The sequence below is a fragment of the Aedes aegypti genome, chromosome 3 (assembly GCF_002204515.2).
Source record: "Aedes aegypti strain LVP_AGWG chromosome 3, AaegL5.0 Primary Assembly, whole genome shotgun sequence".
NCBI lineage: Eukaryota > Metazoa > Arthropoda > Insecta > Diptera > Culicidae > Aedes > Aedes aegypti.
The window spans coordinates 166,814,433-166,836,471 of NC_035109.1; the positions used below are offsets into that span (position 1 = coordinate 166,814,433).

At 35.6% G+C, this 22,039-nt stretch overlaps 1 protein-coding gene and 1 long non-coding RNA gene across 3 annotated transcripts in view; one reads left to right on the top strand and one right to left on the bottom strand.

The window, feature by feature from the left end:
* LOC110679629 overlaps positions 1–22,039 on the bottom strand; it is a 427,025-nt gene that overhangs the window by 306,165 nt on the left and 98,821 nt on the right. The window lies entirely within an intron of this gene.
* Positions 12,440–20,487, top strand: LOC5563953. The gene is made up of 4 exons (XM_001648254.2): positions 12,440–13,201; positions 19,399–20,081; positions 20,141–20,251; positions 20,317–20,487. The coding sequence occupies exons 1-4, from the start codon at positions 12,938–12,940 to the stop codon at positions 20,453–20,455; spliced, it is 1,197 nt and encodes a 398-aa protein (XP_001648304.2). The 5' UTR covers positions 12,440–12,937; the 3' UTR covers positions 20,456–20,487.

A 22,039-nucleotide genomic window follows, 5' to 3' on the forward strand; every position in this document is an offset into this window, starting at 1 on the left:
GTTTGAAATTTTATTTGGCTTTGCTAGAAAACATTTGACAAAATGGTAAAATTCTAAAAAATCGCTAGTTTTCTCTCCACATACGATAACTTCACAAAATCATAGCATTTCAGGGATTTCCAATATTTAATAAATTTATTTCATTTCAAATTTACTCATGGAAAATGTCTATACTTTTGGATAGGCAATAAAACATAAGAATGTTTACATTTTCTATTGAATATATATGGACTTGATTTGACCCTTTCAAAAATCGACCACATCTGAAATAAGATTTTTAGTTTCTATTCACATTTCATATACTTAAGTTTATAATTTCCAATAAAATTGATGATAGTCTGATTATGTATCGTATCGGTAATGATAAATATATTTTGTCAGATTTTTATTGTACGTACTTTATGACCCAGCACAAATTTCGAACAAGAAAATCGCTCAGAAATAACGCGATTTGTGCAAAACTGATAAGAAGAGCTTCCAGAAATGTAACACCATCAACAAACAGGTAGCGAGAAAAATCGCTCAAAATTTGAAATCTACTGTTAATAAATAAAAGAATAAAATGTGTAACCATCAGATTTTTATCTGCATTAGTCTCGAAATGGCAGTATGGTAAAGTCGTGCCCATACTTTCTGGGACACCCTATGTAATGGTGTTTAACACAACCAATGTTTAGTATATAACAGCTTTTACAGCATAAGGTTATGAATTGTTTTACTCCATTTTCAAATGTTACTCCAGTTTTAGTTGGTGACACTAATTATTTGTTTTGAAAAGTCGACGTAGACATTTAGGAAATGGAGTTTGTAATAGATGAACTGTCCAATCATATCAACGAGGAGAAAGTTGGGGGGCCAACATCGAGTTACTTAAGACCCTTTCTAGAATCCAGGTTATCGATTCGAAAATAATTGCTGTTTGAGATTCGTCCCGTCGAGCACTAAGCGGCATAAGTACGGTATATCAAATTTCACAGTCTCAAAAATATGTCAAGCGTGTAAATAAAGCTCTTTTTAGCTTTGTTTATGTATGACAGAAGATCGAAAAGAACATTAAAAAAATCTCCAAATTGAAAGAAAATTTTAAGAACTTACATATTTTTGTAGAGTAAAAATAGAGCAATTGTAAAAAAGGTTGTCAATTTTATTTTAAATCGATAATTTGCAATGATTTTAATTAACAGGAAGCGTTACAGATTTGATCTTTTTCACATTTTGGAGTCTTAACAGACGTGGTTCTTTTGGCAATTGTTAAGTTTTTAGAATTCTCTATTAAAAATGTGGCAAAAATCATACAGAACCACAAGAGCGATAATTCAAAAACACGCAAAAGGAAGAAAGATTTAGAGTAACTGAAAACGCCATTTGTTCAAAGGTACAAAGAAAGTTTGTTATTTTTGGACTGACTTGACTTTTTGATGAACAAAGTTTGATATTTTTAATGTGCGCCAGCTTTTCAGGCGAATCCTGGCTTACTACCCTTCCAAACCTCCAAATCCGTAGCATTTATGAGGGTGTCGCTGAGTCGGTGGCCTCTCATTAACTAAGTGCTACAACAACATTTCCTTCCTTTATCCCTAGTTACGGTAAAGATGGGCGTGGCCGGAATAGCGATGTTCATTATTTTGGTATTTTTGTTTATGATTTGATTAAGGTTCACTCCCCAGCCTTGTTCTTGAAAGCAGTCTAGATGATATTATCAAAAGGAAAAAGGAACATTGCTAGTATCCAATCTACGAAGTATACCGTAACTACGCTAACGCTAACAAAGTTCGATATTTTTGATGTGTAAATAAATAGAGTTCATGCTCATAGCATGAATGTCTATATTATTCCACATTTTTGGCAAATTAACATGGATTACTGAAAGGGAAAACATCGCAAAGCTGATGAAAGTTTGTCAGGTTTTCTGTTTTCTGTTGTTGCAAATTGAATTGTAATCAAGTTGAAAATCTTATAGCAGAGGCTGGTACGATGTTTAATGGAATCAAAAATGGAATAGTGCAAATAACTGTCTTTCATGGTACAATAATTGAAACACATACTCAAAATAAAGCTAAGAAAATAGATGCAGGACTTTGAATTTTCCAAGTTTAAGTTAACACAGTCCTTATTTAATGTTTTGTTTTCAAAAACATGCATTTACGCTTCTTGTATGAACATTTTCTATTTTTTGTATGTTGTGAAACGCTTGAGCCTACTTCCACCTCCCCCTAGAGCGATACGTAATTTGTGGATGGCGCCAAATAATGAATTTTTACTTATGATGCATATAGGCCACATATGCGATTAATTTCTCGAACAATATACTTATTAAAACGGCTCCATCCCATTATCCCGAACGCCAGTATTCCGAATACCATTACCCCGAAAGCCCCTACCTAAGGACTGCAAAACAGTAGGCTAAAAAAATAAATTGCAGTTGTGTATGGAGGACTTGATGAAATATCGATTTTTGAATATTAAATAGTTTTCACATTCATATGAAATTTTCACTTCATTTAAAAATTGGCTCTTTTTTTCAAAAATAGTCTCATTTTGAAGCATTGCTATTTTACATGTTAACTGTGAACAAGCTCTGTCAATTTATCATTTTTGCATTCGTATATCGTGTAAACAGCAAGAAGAAACTATATGCTGTGGAAACTCGAGAATTTCAAACTTTGCTGGTGATAATATAAATTCGCTGCAGCGTATCTCACGATAACACACTCTCGCTGTGGATGGGTTCGATATTCTCCCACGTCTCTTTTCTTGCAGGATTCGTACACATTCCGTATCGGTCCCTGATCAATAATGTTTCGCAAGTTGTAGCAAGCTTGATAAATAACAGCAGCGAACGAGTGCCATAAAGAAAGAGCGATGATAAAACTCATTTCTCTCACTTGTTTACCATTGGGGTAGGTGTTTTATTTAACAGGCGTGATAAACAATCCCAAAATATCCGATAGCAATACTGTTCCCTAGGTTTGAAGCTTATTTAGATTGGTTTTATCATGTACTGTTATCAACCCCTTTAATCAAAGCTGTAGCAGAAGATGATAAACAAACACTCATGATGTGCTGTGGATCATGATTGTTGCAAAGAGCGATAAGTGAGAAATACGTTCATTTTTCTTAAAATTCAATCCCTGCCAAGGACTAAGGCATTTTAGTAGCCATTTTCGAAGAAATTATTTCGTAGTTACTGTTATATTTTTAGAGAAGTTTAAAGAGTATTTTAAAGCAGAGCCATTCTTAAAATTTGGTCAGAAGGAATTCCTCTGTTAATTTTCAGAGGGTCAACTGCTGTAAATTCTATCATATTTTTCTATCATTGTTAACAAAATTTTCAACCCCAGGTAAGTTCATCTCGAGACCAGCGGCTATGTTTCCCTTCCGAAGGAAGTAATTACCAAAACTTTAAGATCATAAGTGACAATCTCGAGGATGGAATTCGATCCTAGATCATGGGCGCGTGAGCGATTTTTTCTAACCACTACACCACGTCCGTCCCCTTACTGGTGTAAAAAATAAAACAAATAACGATCATAGTAGATTACTATTGAAGCTCATTGTTGCATGATCTTGCCATTATCTGCGTTGTATCTTCGTACCTACCACACGATATACACATGCAAAAATGGTCATTGGCATAGTAAGCTGAGAAGCAGGCCCTGTCCCAGTGGTGACGTAACGCCAGAAAGAAGAAGAAGATCTGCGCCGGACAACTACTCCTTGGAGAATGAGTACTAAATTCATATATAACGGAGGTGGAGTAAAATAGCAAGATTATTATCTATTCATATTTTTGGTTCTACATCAATTGTCTTGATGTAACCTCGCTTAGAACATTTCGCCAAATCACTAGTTTCATGGCCGCTTCTCTTCATCCTCGGCGTGACTTGGTGTTCCTACCTGCCCAAGCCCTACCTGTCTTTAATTAGCCCTGCATGCTATTATAGTGCTGGCATGCCCTATCTTATCCATATAGGGGTGATGGCGGCAATATGGGCCACCTAAGGAAAACGTCATGGAATGCATAAAAAAACAGCGAAAACGTTGGTTCAAATGCAAGTGACTAGTACTATAAAATGATTTCTTCCATGTTATGTCGGCTTATTTTTGATAGAAAAATAACACATAGTAAACATACCACGTAATTCTAGTATTAAATGGCGACACTAGGTTCATCCTATTTTCTAGCAAAGTGTTCCACTTATAATGGTGCACCAAGATGAGTATGCAGTAAACAAATAATGTAGTATACTAAGGCAATTAACTTTTTATGTTCAAAACACCATTTATTTTGCTTTAATCTAGGTGGCTCATTTTGCCCCACCTCTTCACCTTTTAAAAAATATTCTGTTTTACAATAATTTTGCTTACGAACAAGTCTAATTTCGCGCACGAGATGTTAAGTATTATTAGAAGTTTCAATGGATTAGTAAAATTTACCAGCATACTAAAAAATATTGTCATATTGGCTTAATTAAAAATTTCCAAAATTATAAGCATTTCATGTAATTTGTACATTTTTGAGAATATTTCCAGTGCTAAAACGAACATTCTTACGGTATTTACTGTGGTGGCTATTTAAGGATCCTCTAGCTGATCATGGTGACACTAGACATTTGAACACTGTTTTTTAGGTTTAATCCTGGGTGGCTCAAATTGCCCCTAATGGTTCTATAAAGGCGAGCTATTGGTTACTTGAGTGGTTAATGCCAGTTTCAAAACATTACCCGATAATATCCGTGTCGTCCTCGAAGCATGCAAACTGATCGGATCTCGTGAAAAACGAACCTCGGTTGTTAAATCCGGCTCTTCGCGTGACACCTTCAAGCACAACGTTGAACAGCAGACACGAAAGTTCATCATCCTCTCGTAGTCCCCGGCGAGATTCCAACGAACATTACTGTTCTCTCGACATCTACACATAGTATTGCACACCGTATATCGTTGCTCTAATCAATTTTGTTAGTTTCCCGGGAAAGCTGTTCTCGTTTTTGATCTTCACAATCAATATAGTCGTATGACGGGGACGTGATACTAATGATATTTCTGTAGAATTTGTTGCACAGAAAAAAGCAGATCCGTCGTGGAGCGGTTAACGAATTCGTTTGTTGTAGGTAATAGATGGAATATTATCTGGAATAGCACTTTGTAGGTAGCGTTTGGGACAGAGGTTGCACGATAGCAATCTCTCTGGTCCCATCTTGATGTGTTCGGCTCTGATACCATCTCTTCCAGCGGCCTTGTTGTACTTGAGCTGTTTGATGGTATCATCTTGGGAGCTGATTGGTTTTCATTGTCCGCTATGCTGACGTAGCCATCACTTTCGCTGTCCTGAGCCTCTGTGCCTGTGTTCCCTGCGCCATTCAGGTGTTCATTGTAGTGCTGCTTCTACCTTCCGATTCTTAATGATCTGATATGCCAAAATAAATTGATATCATAAAGAAAACGTTGACTTTAAAACCAAATAACTATTTACTAGCTTCATTTGTTATCTTAATGTTTCTGTAGCAGGAATTGAATCCCTTGAAAATTAAGAGAATCTCTCACTTGTCGCTCTATGTAACAATCATGATTTGCAGCACATTATGTGAGCCTGTTTATCGTATACTGCTACAGCTCTGATTAGATCGCGGAGATAGCAGTGTATGATAAAAAAAACATTTAAACAAGCTCCAAACGTGGGGGACTGCCTAAGCTGCTATCGGATGTTCAAGGATTATTTATCGTGCCAGTGAAATAGAACACCTACCCCAGGTGGTAAACAAACGAGAAAAAATGAATTTTTGCAATTTCTCATCGTAATCATCTGTTTTTCATCACGCTAATCTGTCATGAAACGGCCTACTTACCTGCACTGAAGTGTGCAGTGCGGGAATAGTCATTACCCAACTGAAACCAGTGCTGTAATGATTCATTACACAACGCTTTCTCACTACGCAACTGCTACGCAACTGTTTTGAGTTGCGTAATGAATCATAACACAACAATTTTTCAGAAATTGTAAAATAATGGTGAATGCATTCTGATACCCTCAAGTGGTCTTCTACGAAATTACAAAAAATGTTGTACGTAACTCGTTGCAGAACTTGATTTTTACAGCACACGTCGTAATTATCCTACACGGCAAGCATCGTAGGATAAGTTTACGACTCGTGCTGTAAAAATCATCATTCTGCAACTTGTTCCGTAAACTACTATTATAATCGCTCTCTTTTTGGGGCTTTTAATTTAAAAGAGACTGAACTCTGCAATGCATGTTCTGTAGCCAAATGCCGCACCTATATAAAATTTTTCTAAGATATCAGGCCAATTCATCTTATTCCACCCATTTCAACTTTCCCGGTGCACTTTAAAATAAACAGCAACTCAACAATACATGCGAAACATTTTTAATGCGGCATCCACCTAAGATTTTAAGTTAAGTTACTGACATTATCAGCTCATATAAATATATTAACTTCAATAAATTATATCCAAATAAATTCCCTTCAATAGACGAAGCAATTCAATATTCTGAAAACAATACTACACCATTAAAATAGAGTATGTACGTTGAACATGCTACGATGCTCAGCGGCTGCATAAATTATCGTTGATGCGGTTAACGCACCATCGACAGATGAATGTATATTCAATTTTCAGACTCAACCGATCACGTCGATACAGAAAGAAAAACACACTGCGTCACTGATTGTTAACAGCGTCTACGATCTTAAAATACACCGATGCAGTGCAAGAATAGATAATCTCCGAGACGTCTATTGTCAGATCCCGACAGTTAACTGCACTTGTTGTAGGCCGCAGCAGTTAGTGTTATATTCATGCAAACCCAACCAAGGGCACGCACATTGACTAATTCACTAATCGCCGGAATTTACATGAACGCTGAACGATCGGCTCACGATAAATGGCGCGAAATCATCTTCCGGGAGAATGCTTACTGAGTTTGCGAACTGCTATCACACGGTACAAGATGATACTGTAAAATTTAATCGACGCCATGCGACATCGGACAGTGGGAACAATCAGTTAGCCGTTAATTACACTGGAAACAAGTCTACGTTTTTGCTGACGTGATCAGTTATTGTTTTAATACTGATATCGCGATTTTACTGCGTTGAAGTATTTTAATATTCACCCCCTGTGGAAACGTTAGCAACAAACAAAAACATCGATTGCCGGATTTCTAGTAAAACAATAGCACCAAATTAATATTTAAGTGATTGAATTTCCGTTGGCTGGTGCCATTACACAATCAAAGCTACACCAGAACATTAGCAGCATTTGTAATTGCTCGATGAAACCGTGCCTTGTAGATGCTACTGCGGTTCAGTTCAGGAGAATCCAATTGAATTGATCACGATATACAATCTGATCCAGCAGGATCTACCGTCACCGGGAGCCAGTTCACTGCAAAAAAAAAAAGCCCGACTCCTATGCAAGTTGCATTGCAAATTGCATTAATAGGTGAAAAACGTGCAGTGAATAGGCATATATCAGCTGAAACGTGCATGATAGGTTCTACACGACTGTTCAACGATCGTGTGATTGTGTGTTTAGCACTGGTATTAATGTAACACGAGATATGCAAATCATGGAAGATGATGATTTGATATTAAATTATTATAAAACGTTATCACTTCCTTTGGGAGAAAGATTTTATTGTTTCAATGCAATTGTGAAAGGTTTAAGTGAACGGTTTCCTTTCGACGCGTTCTGTTTGCCAACCACACTACATCACAACACTATTAGCGAGGTGTAAATCTTTCTGTCATGAAAAGGTTTATAATTATAAACAATGATTTTTCATTCTTCAAACAATTGATAGATTAGCAATAAATAAGAGGCTTTACATTCTAAGCAGTCTTCTACGAAAGGGTTGCTAATAATGAATCATATCTCATAGGAAAAAACGGTGTCCGGCTATTTGGCCGAATGCCGTTTGGTCAAACGCCATTTTACCGAATGCCATCTGGCTAAACGGGTCGTTTGGCCGAATCACGAACAAATAAATCAAATTGCTACAATGTATAGGATTTAAAAGTTTGGCCCAATAACTGATAGGCTAATACATTCATTGATTTTTATGATGTGGCGGGACGTCATGTTTGTCACTATTCAAGAGCTTCAAGATATTGATAAAATCGACCCGTCAATTCAGGACGAAGCTGTGGACTCCACACATCGCGTCAATACTCTAAGCTGATTCTTGGTTCGCGTCGTGGTTTTAATGATTTCATCACATATTTTTTCTTATTTTAAAAATAAGCTATCCTTTCAAGGGTTCACTTAGGTGAGATCTCATTCTCCTCCAAGATTGACATTGTAACATGTGAACTGGACTCTGCACCGCTGCTTGCGCATGGAAGTAAACCGAACGACATGGTTTCTCCGTTGTGAAAAGAAGCAACCAAAACTGGTGGTTGCTAGAATTATGAAATATATTGCTTAGTAAGATTCCAGGGAACGAAGCAGCCAGCTGAAGGACGAAAGTCTTAAATCGTTTTTGTTGCTGTCAAATGCTAACTACAAACGCGATGCGAAAACATCTACTAGTGGATTTTCTCGCTAGCAGAGAAGTGAATAATTGCTTGCATTTAGGATGTTCTTCTTTCAGCGCTGACTGTTTCTTAAACTAACACCAAAGAGCTAATTATTTGTATATAAATGATGATTAATCTTCTTTATGAAGTTCAGCTTTTGAAATTCATGATATTGCCATGCTAATTCTTGTTCACTTTTGTTTTAAACTTCGGCCAATCGGCGTTCGGCCGAATGACCTTTTCGGCCAAACAGCATTTGGCCAAACGGCATTCGGCTAAATAACCCAGAACCGAAAAAAACATATGGGTTAAAAGTACGGAAATTATTAAATTCTTAAAAGGCGTGTACAACTTTATTGCACTTTTTTGCTCATATCTTTTGACTCACTTAATTAGTTCATAAAATTTTCACAGTTTTGTGCAATGAATTTGATGCACCTCCAAATGCATCCACAAAGATTAAGATACCTGTGGTTAGTCCTGACGCACCGCTAGAAATCTAATGTACACCTCTTATTTCGCCAAAGGTTCTTAGTGAATTTTCCAAATATTTCGAATATATTTGGGTATAGTTTGTATCAAATCTTGTGATCTCATGTGGAATATTTCTGAATCATAATAATCACTTGACCATTTGACACGTTCAGATTAGGAAGGCCAGAAGTCTTGGTATTATGCGATCCAAGAAAATGTTGATTTCCATACTCATATAAAAATATATTTATTTCACAAAAGAATATCATCGGAAGGCTTTCTAGTCATTCTGAATACAGGTGACCATTCTAAGTCCAGCTTAAGAACCCGGTTTTCGATTCAAAAAGACCGATTTTTATCATTGGAAAATACTAATTTTAACGATGTTTTTTATATCACTATTTCATAAAATTGCAACTTTTGAGAGTAAATTTGGAATATTCTGAACGTGAAGGGGCATTTTGGATTTTGCTCGGTAGCTCCGGTGATTGGTTCCGATATTCAAATTGATATTTTTAGGAAAGAATTATCTTGTGGTACAAAAACGCAAATTTGAAGAAAATTCTCATCATAAGAGCTGCTAAAGAAATCGCTGGAAGCTTTCTCCTGTAGAAAAATCATTAAAGTATTCCGAAGTGAAATTTGAAAGGGTTTTGAAGAAAAAAAATCCTGTAGATATTATAGATAACTCTGGGACAATTCTGGTGAGTATACTAAAACAATTCTGGCGATAATTCTGAAATGATTCTGGTAAGATTCCTGGAACGACAATGCTGAGATAATTCTGATGAAAGTTCTGAGAGGATTCTGATGAGATTTCTGCGAGGCATGTGAATTCTCCAAAGGTTCTAATAAGAATCCTGAGATAATGCTAAGGATCATGAAAATATTCTGATGAGAACCCTGAGAATAATTTGATGTCAATCCTATGTGAATAATAATGAATGTGTTAATCAACATAAGAATCTTATGATAATCATGCAAGGAATCCTGAGAGGATACTGATGAGAATTCTGAGAGGTCCCCCCCCACTTTCAAAGACTCTTATTAGCTTCTGGGATTTACCAATATCAAGGATAGGATCAAGATAACTTTCTTGGGGAATGCATTTGGAGATTGTTCAATAGTTTTTTCCAGAGCTACCTCTGAGAACACCCCTAAGTAATTTTGAAGGATTTCCGACAAAAAATCTTCCCGGCAAACCTTCAAATATTCTTCCCGAACAACCAACAGCACCTTTTACAAGAATCTAAAAACTCTTTCCAGATCACCAAAAAAAATCAGTAAAGATTTCTTCAGATTCTTCTCTAAAATAATAATTAAGAATCTCCAGAATTTTTTTTCAAAATTTTTACCAAAAATTTCCTGTGCAGTAATTTGTGGAATCCAAGAAGTCATATTTTGAGAAAACTCGATAATATTCCAAAGACAAATCCTTGGAAGCAGTCTTAAAGGTAATATTGTATTAATCCTTACACTAACGCTTGAAAAAAGCGCTGCAAGAATCTCTTTACCGTTGATATTTTTATGAAATTCAATTAAAAAATTCACAAGTAAAGAGATTTTTTTTAGGAATTCGTGCGCAAACTTCTGAAGGAACTCATGGAGGCTAAACGCGCACCGAATCAGTAAAACCATACTAAGGATCGCGGGTTCGAACCCCACGGTCAATTATTTTTTCAAATTTTCAGGGCATACAGTATTTTTGTGCTTGCCTCACGATATTCAAACGCAAAAGGAGTCAATTTATAATGGAATTTGATAATAAATGTTAATGTGCTCATTAAACTAAGAAGCGGGTCCCAATTGGGACGTAACGCCGTAAAGAAGAAGAAGGTATATGCAGTAATTGTATTGCAATTAGTTAGATTGACTATTTTGCTTCTATTTGTCGTAACATTCACACTGTGCCAAAGTTTGCTTAACTTGGCATTCTTTTAGCACTTCCAGTATTTTATTAGCACTTTCACCGCTTTTTGTTTACTTTGCTATTTGTGGTGTCTTCCTTCTGTTTATCTTGCTCGTGAATAAGGATTGAAGTCTAATTTCCCTTGTTTCCTATTTCTGTATTTTTTGTTAGACGAATATACGCAATAGGGTAGGTGTACCAGTTATGGCCATAGTGGTTCCCTATTTCGCCATACGTGTTAATTTGAATAATTCTACATTGCAAAAGGTTTTGTGTATTTCACCAGTTAGATATACTATTTAAATTGATGTTAAAACATTCGAAGAGATAAAAAATGTGAAAGTTATCGAAATTGTACATATGGCTAAATAGGGAACCACTATGGCCATAACTGGTACACTTTCCCTATATGATAAATTATCATACAAAATCCAACTTTGCTCTAATCGCATGCTACTTGGGATCGTGAGATGCACAATGTAGCAGCTTCCCAATATCGTGTGAAACGCAGGGGATTCGAAAGTTACCTAAATGATATAGAGATCTGTACTCAGAAATCGTAGACATGGTCTTGCATAGTGATGGCAAATCTTGTTTGCCACTAAGCCAAGAAAAACTCTGCTCGAAATAGCATCTAGTAGATTCTAATCTATAACAGAAAAATTCGAAACCCAGAGTTAAATATCCCCAAACGACCCATAATTTAGAATTACAATATGTACCTCGAATTCCACTTAAAACTTAATAGATTTTGAGAGGAAAATATAAGTTTTCTACACCCTGTCTCAAAGTCTTTGTTTTAGGGTTGAGGAACCGGTTTTGGCCATACGCCAGTTGTATCCATAGTGGATTACATACCGTTCATACCAAGCCAATCAGCATGAAACCTTTCATGTTCAGTAGATCCCATTCACATGATCGAACTACATTCATTTACTCGTCCGAATTGATTCAAAATATAAGTAAAACAATTCATTTTCCTTATAATTTTAACTCTCATACACCTAATTTGGCCATGGTACTCCTAATTTTGACCACTCTCATAAGATATCAATGTAATTGGCCAATTTAGGAATCGAAGTTAAGCCTGTGGCCAAAACTGGTTCTGGTGGCCTATATTGACCAACGTTATTTTCGAAGCGAAACGATGGTTTTAGCTCAGATTCGATATTTACACACATAATATGGATTGAACGCTTGCATTTGACATATTTGTAGTAGAAATACGGCTTCCCATATAATTTTTATTGACATTTTCCCTTAGATTGGCCAAAACCGGTGCTTTTACCCTACTGTTTTTTTTTAATTGTGTCAGTTAATAATTTTAGATGCACAAAAAATTAACGATCAATACATGAAAATATGTGACTCCAATCACAACACAAAATCTTAATCGTGTTACACAACAATAATTGCTACGAGATTCACTTCAGCGTTTACTATAAGTGATTTATCGAGAATGTGGGACGATTTTTCCAAAAAAATTCAAATAAAACATCTCTAATATCAAGTGTCATAGGTACTTAACAATTGACCCACTTGTTATATGTATTCACGATTGTATTTCTCTTAGTTGATTGTTGAGCATTATGTGATATGTGACCTGCAATATCGCAATTAGTTACATTATCAAAGATACCCCATCCTACGGTACTTATTTTCTTTCAATTTCATCACAGATAATATCACGACTACGTCACACTGCATGCACTTCCTTGCCATTTGAAAGTCCGATTGTTTATAATATCAGCCGAATCGATGCCGATCAAACGATTCAGATTGACAGAAAACCTTGCTTATAAGTAATCTCCCAGACGGGGGATTTTAAAAATAATTAGTAACAGTTGCTCGTGTCTACTGGATCAACATGGAAATTTGTATAGTGAAAGCTGTCGTTAGTTTCGCTTTAATTTGCCACACCCCATGAAGTGCAAACGCAAACATTTTTATCGCTATCAATGCCACACGATTCGTCTTTGCCGCAAGTGTGCACAGCTCGCTAACTGAAACAAAAATGCGTATACTATCTATTTATCGCATAAATTCATTCTGGGACTGGCGAATTTGCGTCAGTGAGATTAAGCTATCTATTGGGACGACAGTACCGAAGATGAAAGCGTTACTTTTACTAGTTTTGATAATCGTTCATGAAGGTTTCAGTGTTTCGATCAACAGTGCCGACGATTTCGGAGAGCATAATCAGAATGCAACGGACAATACGCAGCTTTTATTGAGGAAGAAGAGGTTTTTACTTTTTCCGGTTGGTGCCGCTTTCTTGGTAAGTATAGTGCGAATTTTATAAAATAAATTATAGTGGATAAATTGAAGTGTATTGCTTGAAGAAGAGTGAATGCGTGTTTGAAACATAAAAACAATAATTAGTGACTGTGAGAATTATGTTAGAAATTCAATAGGCTATAAAAATGATCTCCAATTATCCTCTCATCGCTAAAAGCATTGCTGACTGAATGAATTTACACATCGAAGTGTTAAACTGTACTTAAGTGTACCTATAATTGAGTTCAACTACGAAGAATCTAATATTTTAGAGTCCAATGACGTATTTTTATACATACTAAAATCTTTTTTTGTAATGGTCGAAGATAGAGAACCAGTATCAATTTACAGTGACATTTTGTAGACAAGAACTTAATAACAGCGAGAACGACATTCGTTTGTAAATATCATAACAAAAGCTTTTGTTTGTTTTTTTAAAGTGTTATGAAAAATATCAGTCAAACGCCTGTGTAAAAAAGGTACCAACCATATACAAACTTTATTCAATGTTTTCAAAGTTTTCTTGTCATATTTTGAAAAGATGCATGACTAATTTTCTCAGCATTGAATCGACCACAATTTTAAATCAATGTGTCATTAGAATCGTAATCTTATATTCTTCGAAGAGCACTCACGAAGTTTTGACGGACAAATCTGAAATCTATTGAAAATCAATGAAACAGTCATTCAAGTAATCGTGCAAAAGTTTGGGTTCACCCCTAAGTATGATGTATGTATATATCGTGCAAAAGTTCGAGATCATCTGAGCCGCACGCAAATCGTTTTTGTCAATACCTCTGCCATTTTTCAACCGGTTTGAATAGTTCATAGCTTTTTCAAACGCAAATAATGGCGCAAATAATGATTGATTTATAATCTCACATAATTTTCGTGTTTTAGGAAAGTTTTGCACAATACCCAAACTTTTGCACGATGACTTGAAAGGTGTTTCGGTGATTTTGAATAGTTTTCAGATTTTTCCGCCAAAATTTCGTGAGTGCTCTTTAAAAAATATAAGATTACGATTCTAATGACACATTGGTTTAAAATTGGGGTCGATCCGATGCTAAGGAAACTAGCCGTGTTTTTTTTCAGAGTTTTTTTTTTCAATGCATAGGCATAAGTCATGCCTTTCGAATGCTCCATAGAGAGCTTTAATTGGACGCAGGCTAGGCATTGGATATAAATAGAAAGCGTTGTGTTTGGATAGGCATCTAATTCTTCCGAAAGGGGTGCACTTTGCGAAAAAGGACCACGTGATTATTGAGCTGAAATCGAATTCAGGTTAACTTCTGCGTCGCTGAGTCCTCTCATGGCGTAGGGGTAACGCGCCCTAACTAGAGATCAGGGAGTCGTGAGTTCGATTCTCACTGAGAAGACGTGTAACTTTTTCGCAAAACTTCACATCAATTTATCCATTTAATCCAATTGCAAAGTATATGTAATGTTTACCTTTTCGGTAGTTGTTAGACTTCCACTCGGCTGGTTAGCCGTAAACCACGATTCATAATTATAAACAAGTATAAATAAATAATTTAAAAAGATAAATAACTAGACAATAGAAATTCGCGATTTTGCGAAAGCCGCGACATTTAATCTTCGCCATGAAATAAGCCTAAGCATAAGCATAGATTACCGCACAATCCGTAGTCGCTACTCCGTGAATGACCAGAACAATCGAAGTTGCACAGAGATTTAATTAATGGGGCTTGGGATTAGCTTACCATTCTCAATGTGCCCAAAAAGAGAGCTCAAAATCTAAAAGTCAATAACGGCGCCGGCCACGTCCTTGCGGCCATCGAAGAAGGGAAGGAATATTAGTTAGACAACCGTTGTTACTAGAGACCGAGTATACCTATGCATCTCCACAGTTGTCATGGAAAGGATATTGAGTTAGTGGGATAAGGTACAGATCTGGGAGTCAACAATGTTTGGTGATGCGATCCATGATAAAATCACGCCTAACCGGATTCGCGATATTATTCGATTATTATTACACGCCCCCGCAAGAGCAAGCGACACAATGAATAGATTAAACACTAGTAACGATCTGCGGTGCTTTTTCATTTCATTTCGCGACCGACGCGCGACATGTTTGATCATGCCCTTATCGTCCGCCCCCGCAGGATTGAACACTACTCAAATTTATCCTTCGACATAAAATTTAGGTAATCCCGCAAAATGCCGCGAAATTAGTTAGATTTGGAAAATTTATAAGATAATCGTAATAAATTTCTGATTTTTACTTAAGAAAATAATTTATTTATTTTTACGTCGAGGTTTCATTAAAAATATTCTAATCGTTTAGTTTCGAGTTGGACGTCTTTTTGGCATACTTGTTTGGTTTTAACTTTTCAGTCGTCGCGTGGTCGGCCACTGCCACGCCAAGCTGGTGCTGTGTACGAAAAGCGAGGTTGTTTTACCTATGTTATGAAAATACAAAAGCGCGACTTGTGAGAGGTTAAATTTTGCCTTGACAATATGATATCGAGTTCAACATTTCAACATGTGAAATAATAAAAAAAACAATTGAACCAAGTTGCCTGACACATATAAAGGATATTTTCACTTAAAACCGTGCCTCGCCGCTAATTTGAACGGTACCTCATGCAAACCATCGGAGTTAATTTTTAATTTGAACGATTTCAATAATGCGAGCCTAACTTATGAATTACCAATTCCTTTCATTCCAATGATTATTAGACCAGTAAAATAGGAAAAAACAATACATAAATCGAAATTTAACAACATTTACGTTATAAATTGAAGGTAGTAATCGTCTGATAGCCTCGACAGTATGTGCTTAATTCTCAGATGCGTCCTAAACGAATTAACCAACTCATTGAAATTTTTTTGCAGTGAAAATGACCACGCTTTTGAATCATGCAAACTGTTTTCAAGCAGTCAAACTTTTTTCCATAATTTTGCCATTGCTCATTCAGCCAAATGACATTTGAGAAATTTTCTCCGGACAAACGGCTTTTTGCCTAAGATTCGTTTACCACTTGAATAACATTTTATTTCATTATTTTTTTAAATTATTTTTTCAATCCTCAGCATAAAAAAGTAAACATTAAACTTTTTTTGCAACATGTTTTAATAAGGAGACCTGCCGATAAAAACAGTCATCAATTTTTCTCCAACCGCTATATCTCAATCATTCATGAGATAACCATTCATTTGAAGCGATAATCAAACTTGCTGCATTCTGTTTGTTACTCCGATAATTAAAAAAAAAACTTGAAAATGTTTTCGTAGAAAGAGCACATTCGGGAAATTGGTTTTCGGGGAAAAAATATCCTTCGGAATATAATCTTTCGAGCAAATAATATTCTCGTCGGACAGTTGAACTAAGAAATTTCAGTGATTTATTTATATATTCAGTGAAGTTTTCAATATTAAGTTCATTCAACAGTACTGCTTCTATTGAGCTTGTAATGTCTGTTTTCTGAAGCCCCAGAGTGTTAGAAAGTTGTTTTGCTTGATAAATGTTGCAAATACATTGGAGTAAACCACGCTCCAGATAATACTGTAAAATATGAGAAGATTAGGTAGCACATAAAATGTTAAACCATACAAACCATTTTTAAACTGTACAAATGGGGTATGTTTTTTCACCGAAATTCACGATTTTGAAGCCATAGTTTAGCATGTCGGTCGAACTCATAATCAAGACGACTGCGAATAATGGACTCCTGCAGATCCATTTGGATATTGCTTCACAGACGTGCGGTTAGCGGCGTCAGTCGTTTAGGCGTATTGTGCTACAGGGTGTTGTGGGTTCGATTCTCGCCCCATTCGAAGAAAACTTTTCGTCAAACAAAAATTATTCACTGGTCAACTGGTCGTTCGTTGTCTAACGTTAGTTATGTTCAGTCTATGGATGAATACGGTGTAAATTGTCTTTTATATCAACATATACATAGCCACTGTACTGCCGTGAATCGCAAGTCAGTCCCATCTGCATTTTCGTCAAAATTGAGTTGAGTTCAGTTTTCAACATATCTTCCAATGTTCTTTCAGCTGCACTAATGAGATAATATGATTAGTTTGGAAAAAAAAGAAAAACAGATAGTCAAATTGTCCCATAATGAAAAGTAACCGCATATCAGTCTCACTATGGATTTCCGCACCGTGTATTACATAAATGAACAGCATTTTGATCATCATTATATTTTTCTCGGAAATATATCGTAATGAAAAGCAAATCGTGAAAGTTTGGTAAAGATTTAAACATGTTCCAATCCTCTGGGATTTTTTGAATATTTGTATGGAAAACGAGTTTGGAAACTTCACAGCCCATTTTCTCAATGCCTACTTTTTACAGATGAGACTGACTTGCGATTCACGGCAGTGTACTTCCTAGTCGTGTATCAATTACGATAATTTCCATAAGGGTGGAAAGTATGTGAGCATATGATAGAAAAATCATCCTATCGATCTTAAAGAGTTTTGTCCTTGAAATTTTTCTTCTTGAAAACACAGAAACTTCCTGAAACTTTTCCATTTTATACTTCATAATAAAGGGTAATTATATCATCATTCCTCAATGTTGTACAGTTGAATAATCATAGGGAATTAAAGGGAAATTGTTCGAATTTCTTAGTTCTCATATATACATGTCCCATAAAAAAAATGCTAAAATCGTTATTTCATGTTCTACCATAGTTTTGATATGAAAAATGAAAACGATACAAAAAGCAATGAGCTTGTATTGCTCAATCTGTTTAGACTTTTTTGTTATTGCTTAGGACACAATTAAAATCTGTTACTTTCTCCATACTAAGGAATTGAAAGCATACCTTTAAACTTTATAACGCAACCATCGGCTTCAATATCTTTGTGACGAAAGCTATTAGAACATTGATGATTCGGTGCGATTCTTCGAATGCCTTGTCTCGAAGATTCACCCATGTCAAATGATAGTAGGGGGTTTTAACTGTGGCGCTGGATCTTTAAACATATTTTTAGAATAAATGCCTCATTCTGGTAATCCGTCATTGAACCTCCAAATATATTGAATCTAGTAGCTAATCATGATGTTTGACTAAAGGAACAAATTTATTCCTCAAAAAACTCTTATAGACATCTGTTTTTACATTTAATTAAACTTTAACTCGATATAAAAGAACATCAAAATCATAAGGCGCAAATGTTCCCAAGACCATGATCTTTGCAAAATATTTTATTATGACCATGAAAAACTCGTTCTCTAAGACCTCCTTCATTTACTGATACCGAACAAACTAATATTTTCAACAATTAAGTGTGATTTTTGAAAATGTAAAGTTTATAACCAGAGTATGCGACAATGAAACGCTTTTTCTGAGTTTTAAAGAAAAAAAAAACAAAATGTTTTGCTTTAGTACATTATATCTAGCCATTATTTAGGTTAGTAAAATAATATCACCGAAGCTGTCCTATATTGCGAAGTTATGTCAGAATATACTAAAGTAATCTGGCATTACATTCACTCACAAAAACAACGAAAAAAACGATAGTGTTTGCTAAATTCACATTAAAACAGTTTTCGCATTACTATGGGCCATACTGTACCCTAGTAATTAAATTTCATTGACTTCTCTGAGCATAGTGTAACATCGTGTCTGTCACACGATATACAAATGTCATATATCGGAGAACTTCAATTAAAATCAAAACATCAAAGGTTTCTTTAAATTTATCTTAACTTTTTGATCGCAAGTTTAATAGAACTATTAGAATGACATTTTTAGTTTAAATAAAATCAAGTTTTGAACAGGTTGACATTTGACGGTTGGAAATTCGTACTCCTAAATCCGAGATTTGTTTTCCACACAAAACATTGTTTTGTACAAGGAAGTGGCTTCGTTGAAATATTTACATTTTCTTTAGGTTTATTAATTCTTTATTTATTTTTGTTTAAATTCTGAAATTCAATATTCCATATACTTGAACATCCTACAATTATTTTTATGCGTACGAGGAGATAATTGTTGAAGATACCTTGAATCTAGGAAAAATATTTAATCGATCTTATTGAAGACCGTTCAAATACTTTGTTGTGTACCATGTGACCTGCATCATGTCATGTTATGAGAGCACCATGGTGGACGGCATAGTCAGTTAGGCTGAGGATCACTGGTGTACACCATACATTCATTGTTTAATGTGGACAAATTTCAACTTTCATCCATCTTCAATTCTATTTTTCCATAGGTAACAGTAGCTTTTGCCAAAGCACTGGTATTCAAAAGTCCTGGAGGAAATTTTGCCATCCTAGAGTTGGATATGTATCACCCACTTCCGGACTACAATAACCGTATCACACAATTCAAAATTGGTGAAATTTCTTGGCCACCGAAACCTGGGAAACCTGCTCTACCGCCAACCCCGCCTCCACCACCTACACTACCTCCGAAGCCAGCCCTCGCACCTGCTCCTTCACCAGTTAAAAACCATCACGATCATCACTACGGACATGAGCTATCGGAAATGGAATTGCAGGACTACTTAAAAAGTCATCCGGATACGTGGGTTCCTCCAGGCTATAGCAAAGACAGATCGGATAGGTTCGAATCTGGTACCTACAATCCGTATCCACAAAACTATCCACAAAGCCAGGCAACAAAATACATTCCATTCGAGAGAACCATGTGGGATTTGGAGACGAACCAGCCACCGGCTGAAAGCCTCGATAATAAATATAATAATAACATGTGGGATTATAGTTCATCGAGTTCGTACCGCATGAAAAGATCCGATGATTCCGTCACTGATTACAACATTAAGGAAGAAGAAGACCGATACAATATTAGCCATCATCGCAATTGGGAACATTTCTATCACTATCGGGAAAAGCGGGACCTATACCATACACTGGAGCATGCCCTTGGTGCAGAGTAAGAACTCATTAGAATCACTCATAAACATGGTAATCATACATATGATTTGTTTCCAGAAATCGATTCCAGATGAAATCCTGTATCATGCGAGCCATATGTGAGGCACGAAGCCTTCTTTTTGCACCGGGTAAATCAATGATAATGGACCTTCTAAGGATCATGTTCAGGTTGGTACACATGCTGATCGATAATGAAGAACGACTATGATAAATCGAGTATAAACATTTTTTAGCGTTCCGTTGAAGGATGATCTTCAAGATGAATACAGTAAGGCGATGAGAGACGAAAATATGGATTGCCATGAAGTTTACGGAAAGCAGTGCTCTATCAGTATATTGTATTTGCTACTGTTTGGAAAATTTGTCCCCTAATGATCGTGAGTAAATAAATTGAAAACATATTATGGATTGTTTTACTATACCCTGAACTACTTGATTCACTTTGGCGCATGAGAGATTGTTCTCAGCCTAATTTGTTATAACTTTGCAAATAAGTAATTTAATTCGACGAATATTGTAGCCAAATATGAACTCAGTAGCTTTCAGAATACCTCCTGCTCAAGGATACGATACAGCTCCCAAATAGTGCTCATTTTAGTAGAAGAAGTGTGTTGATTATTGTATTTTAAAATATTATTTTTCTTTCAGACTATTAGATCTCACGAAACATAAAAGTATTTTTTTTTAACTGCTAGAGATTATATAATAAATCTACGAGCTGTTTAGTGGAATACCTATAATTAGATGAAAAGCCAAATTTAGTACTATACCATTTATTTCTACTATAGTTTGTATCTTTTGACAGATACTCGTATTTCGACTACAACTGTAAGGCCGTCTTCGAGTACAAGACTCGACTTCGTCTTCCTCTTCTTTAACGTTAAGTGTTGAAATATCATACAAATTACAGTAGTTCCTCGATTTTATCATTACTCAATTTTATCTTACCTTATTAGAATATTCCACTCGATGACAGCACCAGTTTTTTTGGATTATAATAAGCCACAGTAATTGTATGAATTTCATTCATTTTACATAGAATAATGACCCTGCACCATTCTTTTCAAGAAACAGGTCATTCCCATGCACATTGCATTTAATTCACTTGTTTTGTGTTAAACAGGTTTTAATAGAAAATATATGGCCGAAAATGCATTTTCATGTCATTTTTTTTCCGTGACATTAGGAAACTACTGCAAATGCCGAATACTATGTTTAATTTCCATAGCTTCATCATATCCGCATTTCTTATGAATAAATTTTCTACATACGTCCTTGATGTAGGTATAATCAACATTATAGCACCCCCATGATACCTATATGAAAGCTTGTACACCCGACTTTACTTTCGATGTAAGTTCGTACATTGCATAGCGAAAGGCGAAAAAGAACCGGTTCGGAATAGTCCGTCGAAACGAATTCAGTCACATATTGTATCGTCATGATTTTTTTGTTCAGGCTTTGTGAGGTGAATTATCACTCAAATAAAGATATTGAAAATGAATAGCATAGAGTTATGAAATTAAATTTTCTAGGATATAACTCATTTTGAAAGCAATAGACAACGTCGAATATTGATACCATAGTCTAAACATTCTATTCATTGCTAAATTTATCAAATTTGTAAAATTTTCTAAAACAAAGTGAAATCAACAGAAATCTAGAAATCATGTAAACTGGTCCTCCTAGACCAGATTCCACAAAATAAACTAAAATAACTATAATATGGGAAAGTATACAGCTAGAACGACCAACTGAATTATAATTAAATTGTATATTCTTCTATTTTTTAGACATTTTCAAGACACAGATCGATGCATAATCGTGAATAAATGATGGTCTTGATGTATGGTTCTTTTATAGTTTGAGTGTAATGGAACAAAAAACATCAAAACTAATTGCACACGGAGTTCACTAGAAGAGACGAAATCGTATTGAATTTATAAGTCATGGTTA

What these genes read in the sequence shown, in the direction of transcription:
- LOC5563953 (XM_001648254.2), top strand. Translation starts at nt 12,938, where the DNA reads ATGCGTATACTATCTATTTATCGCATAAATTCATTCTGGGACTGGCGA. An exon ending in GAGCATGCCCTTGGTGCAGA is followed by an intron (nt 20,082 to 20,140) that starts GTAAGAACTCAT and finishes ATTTGTTTCCAG; the next exon opens with AAATCGATTCCAGATGAAAT. An exon ending in CTTCTAAGGATCATGTTCAG is followed by an intron (nt 20,252 to 20,316) that starts GTTGGTACACAT and finishes AACATTTTTTAG; the next exon opens with CGTTCCGTTGAAGGATGATC.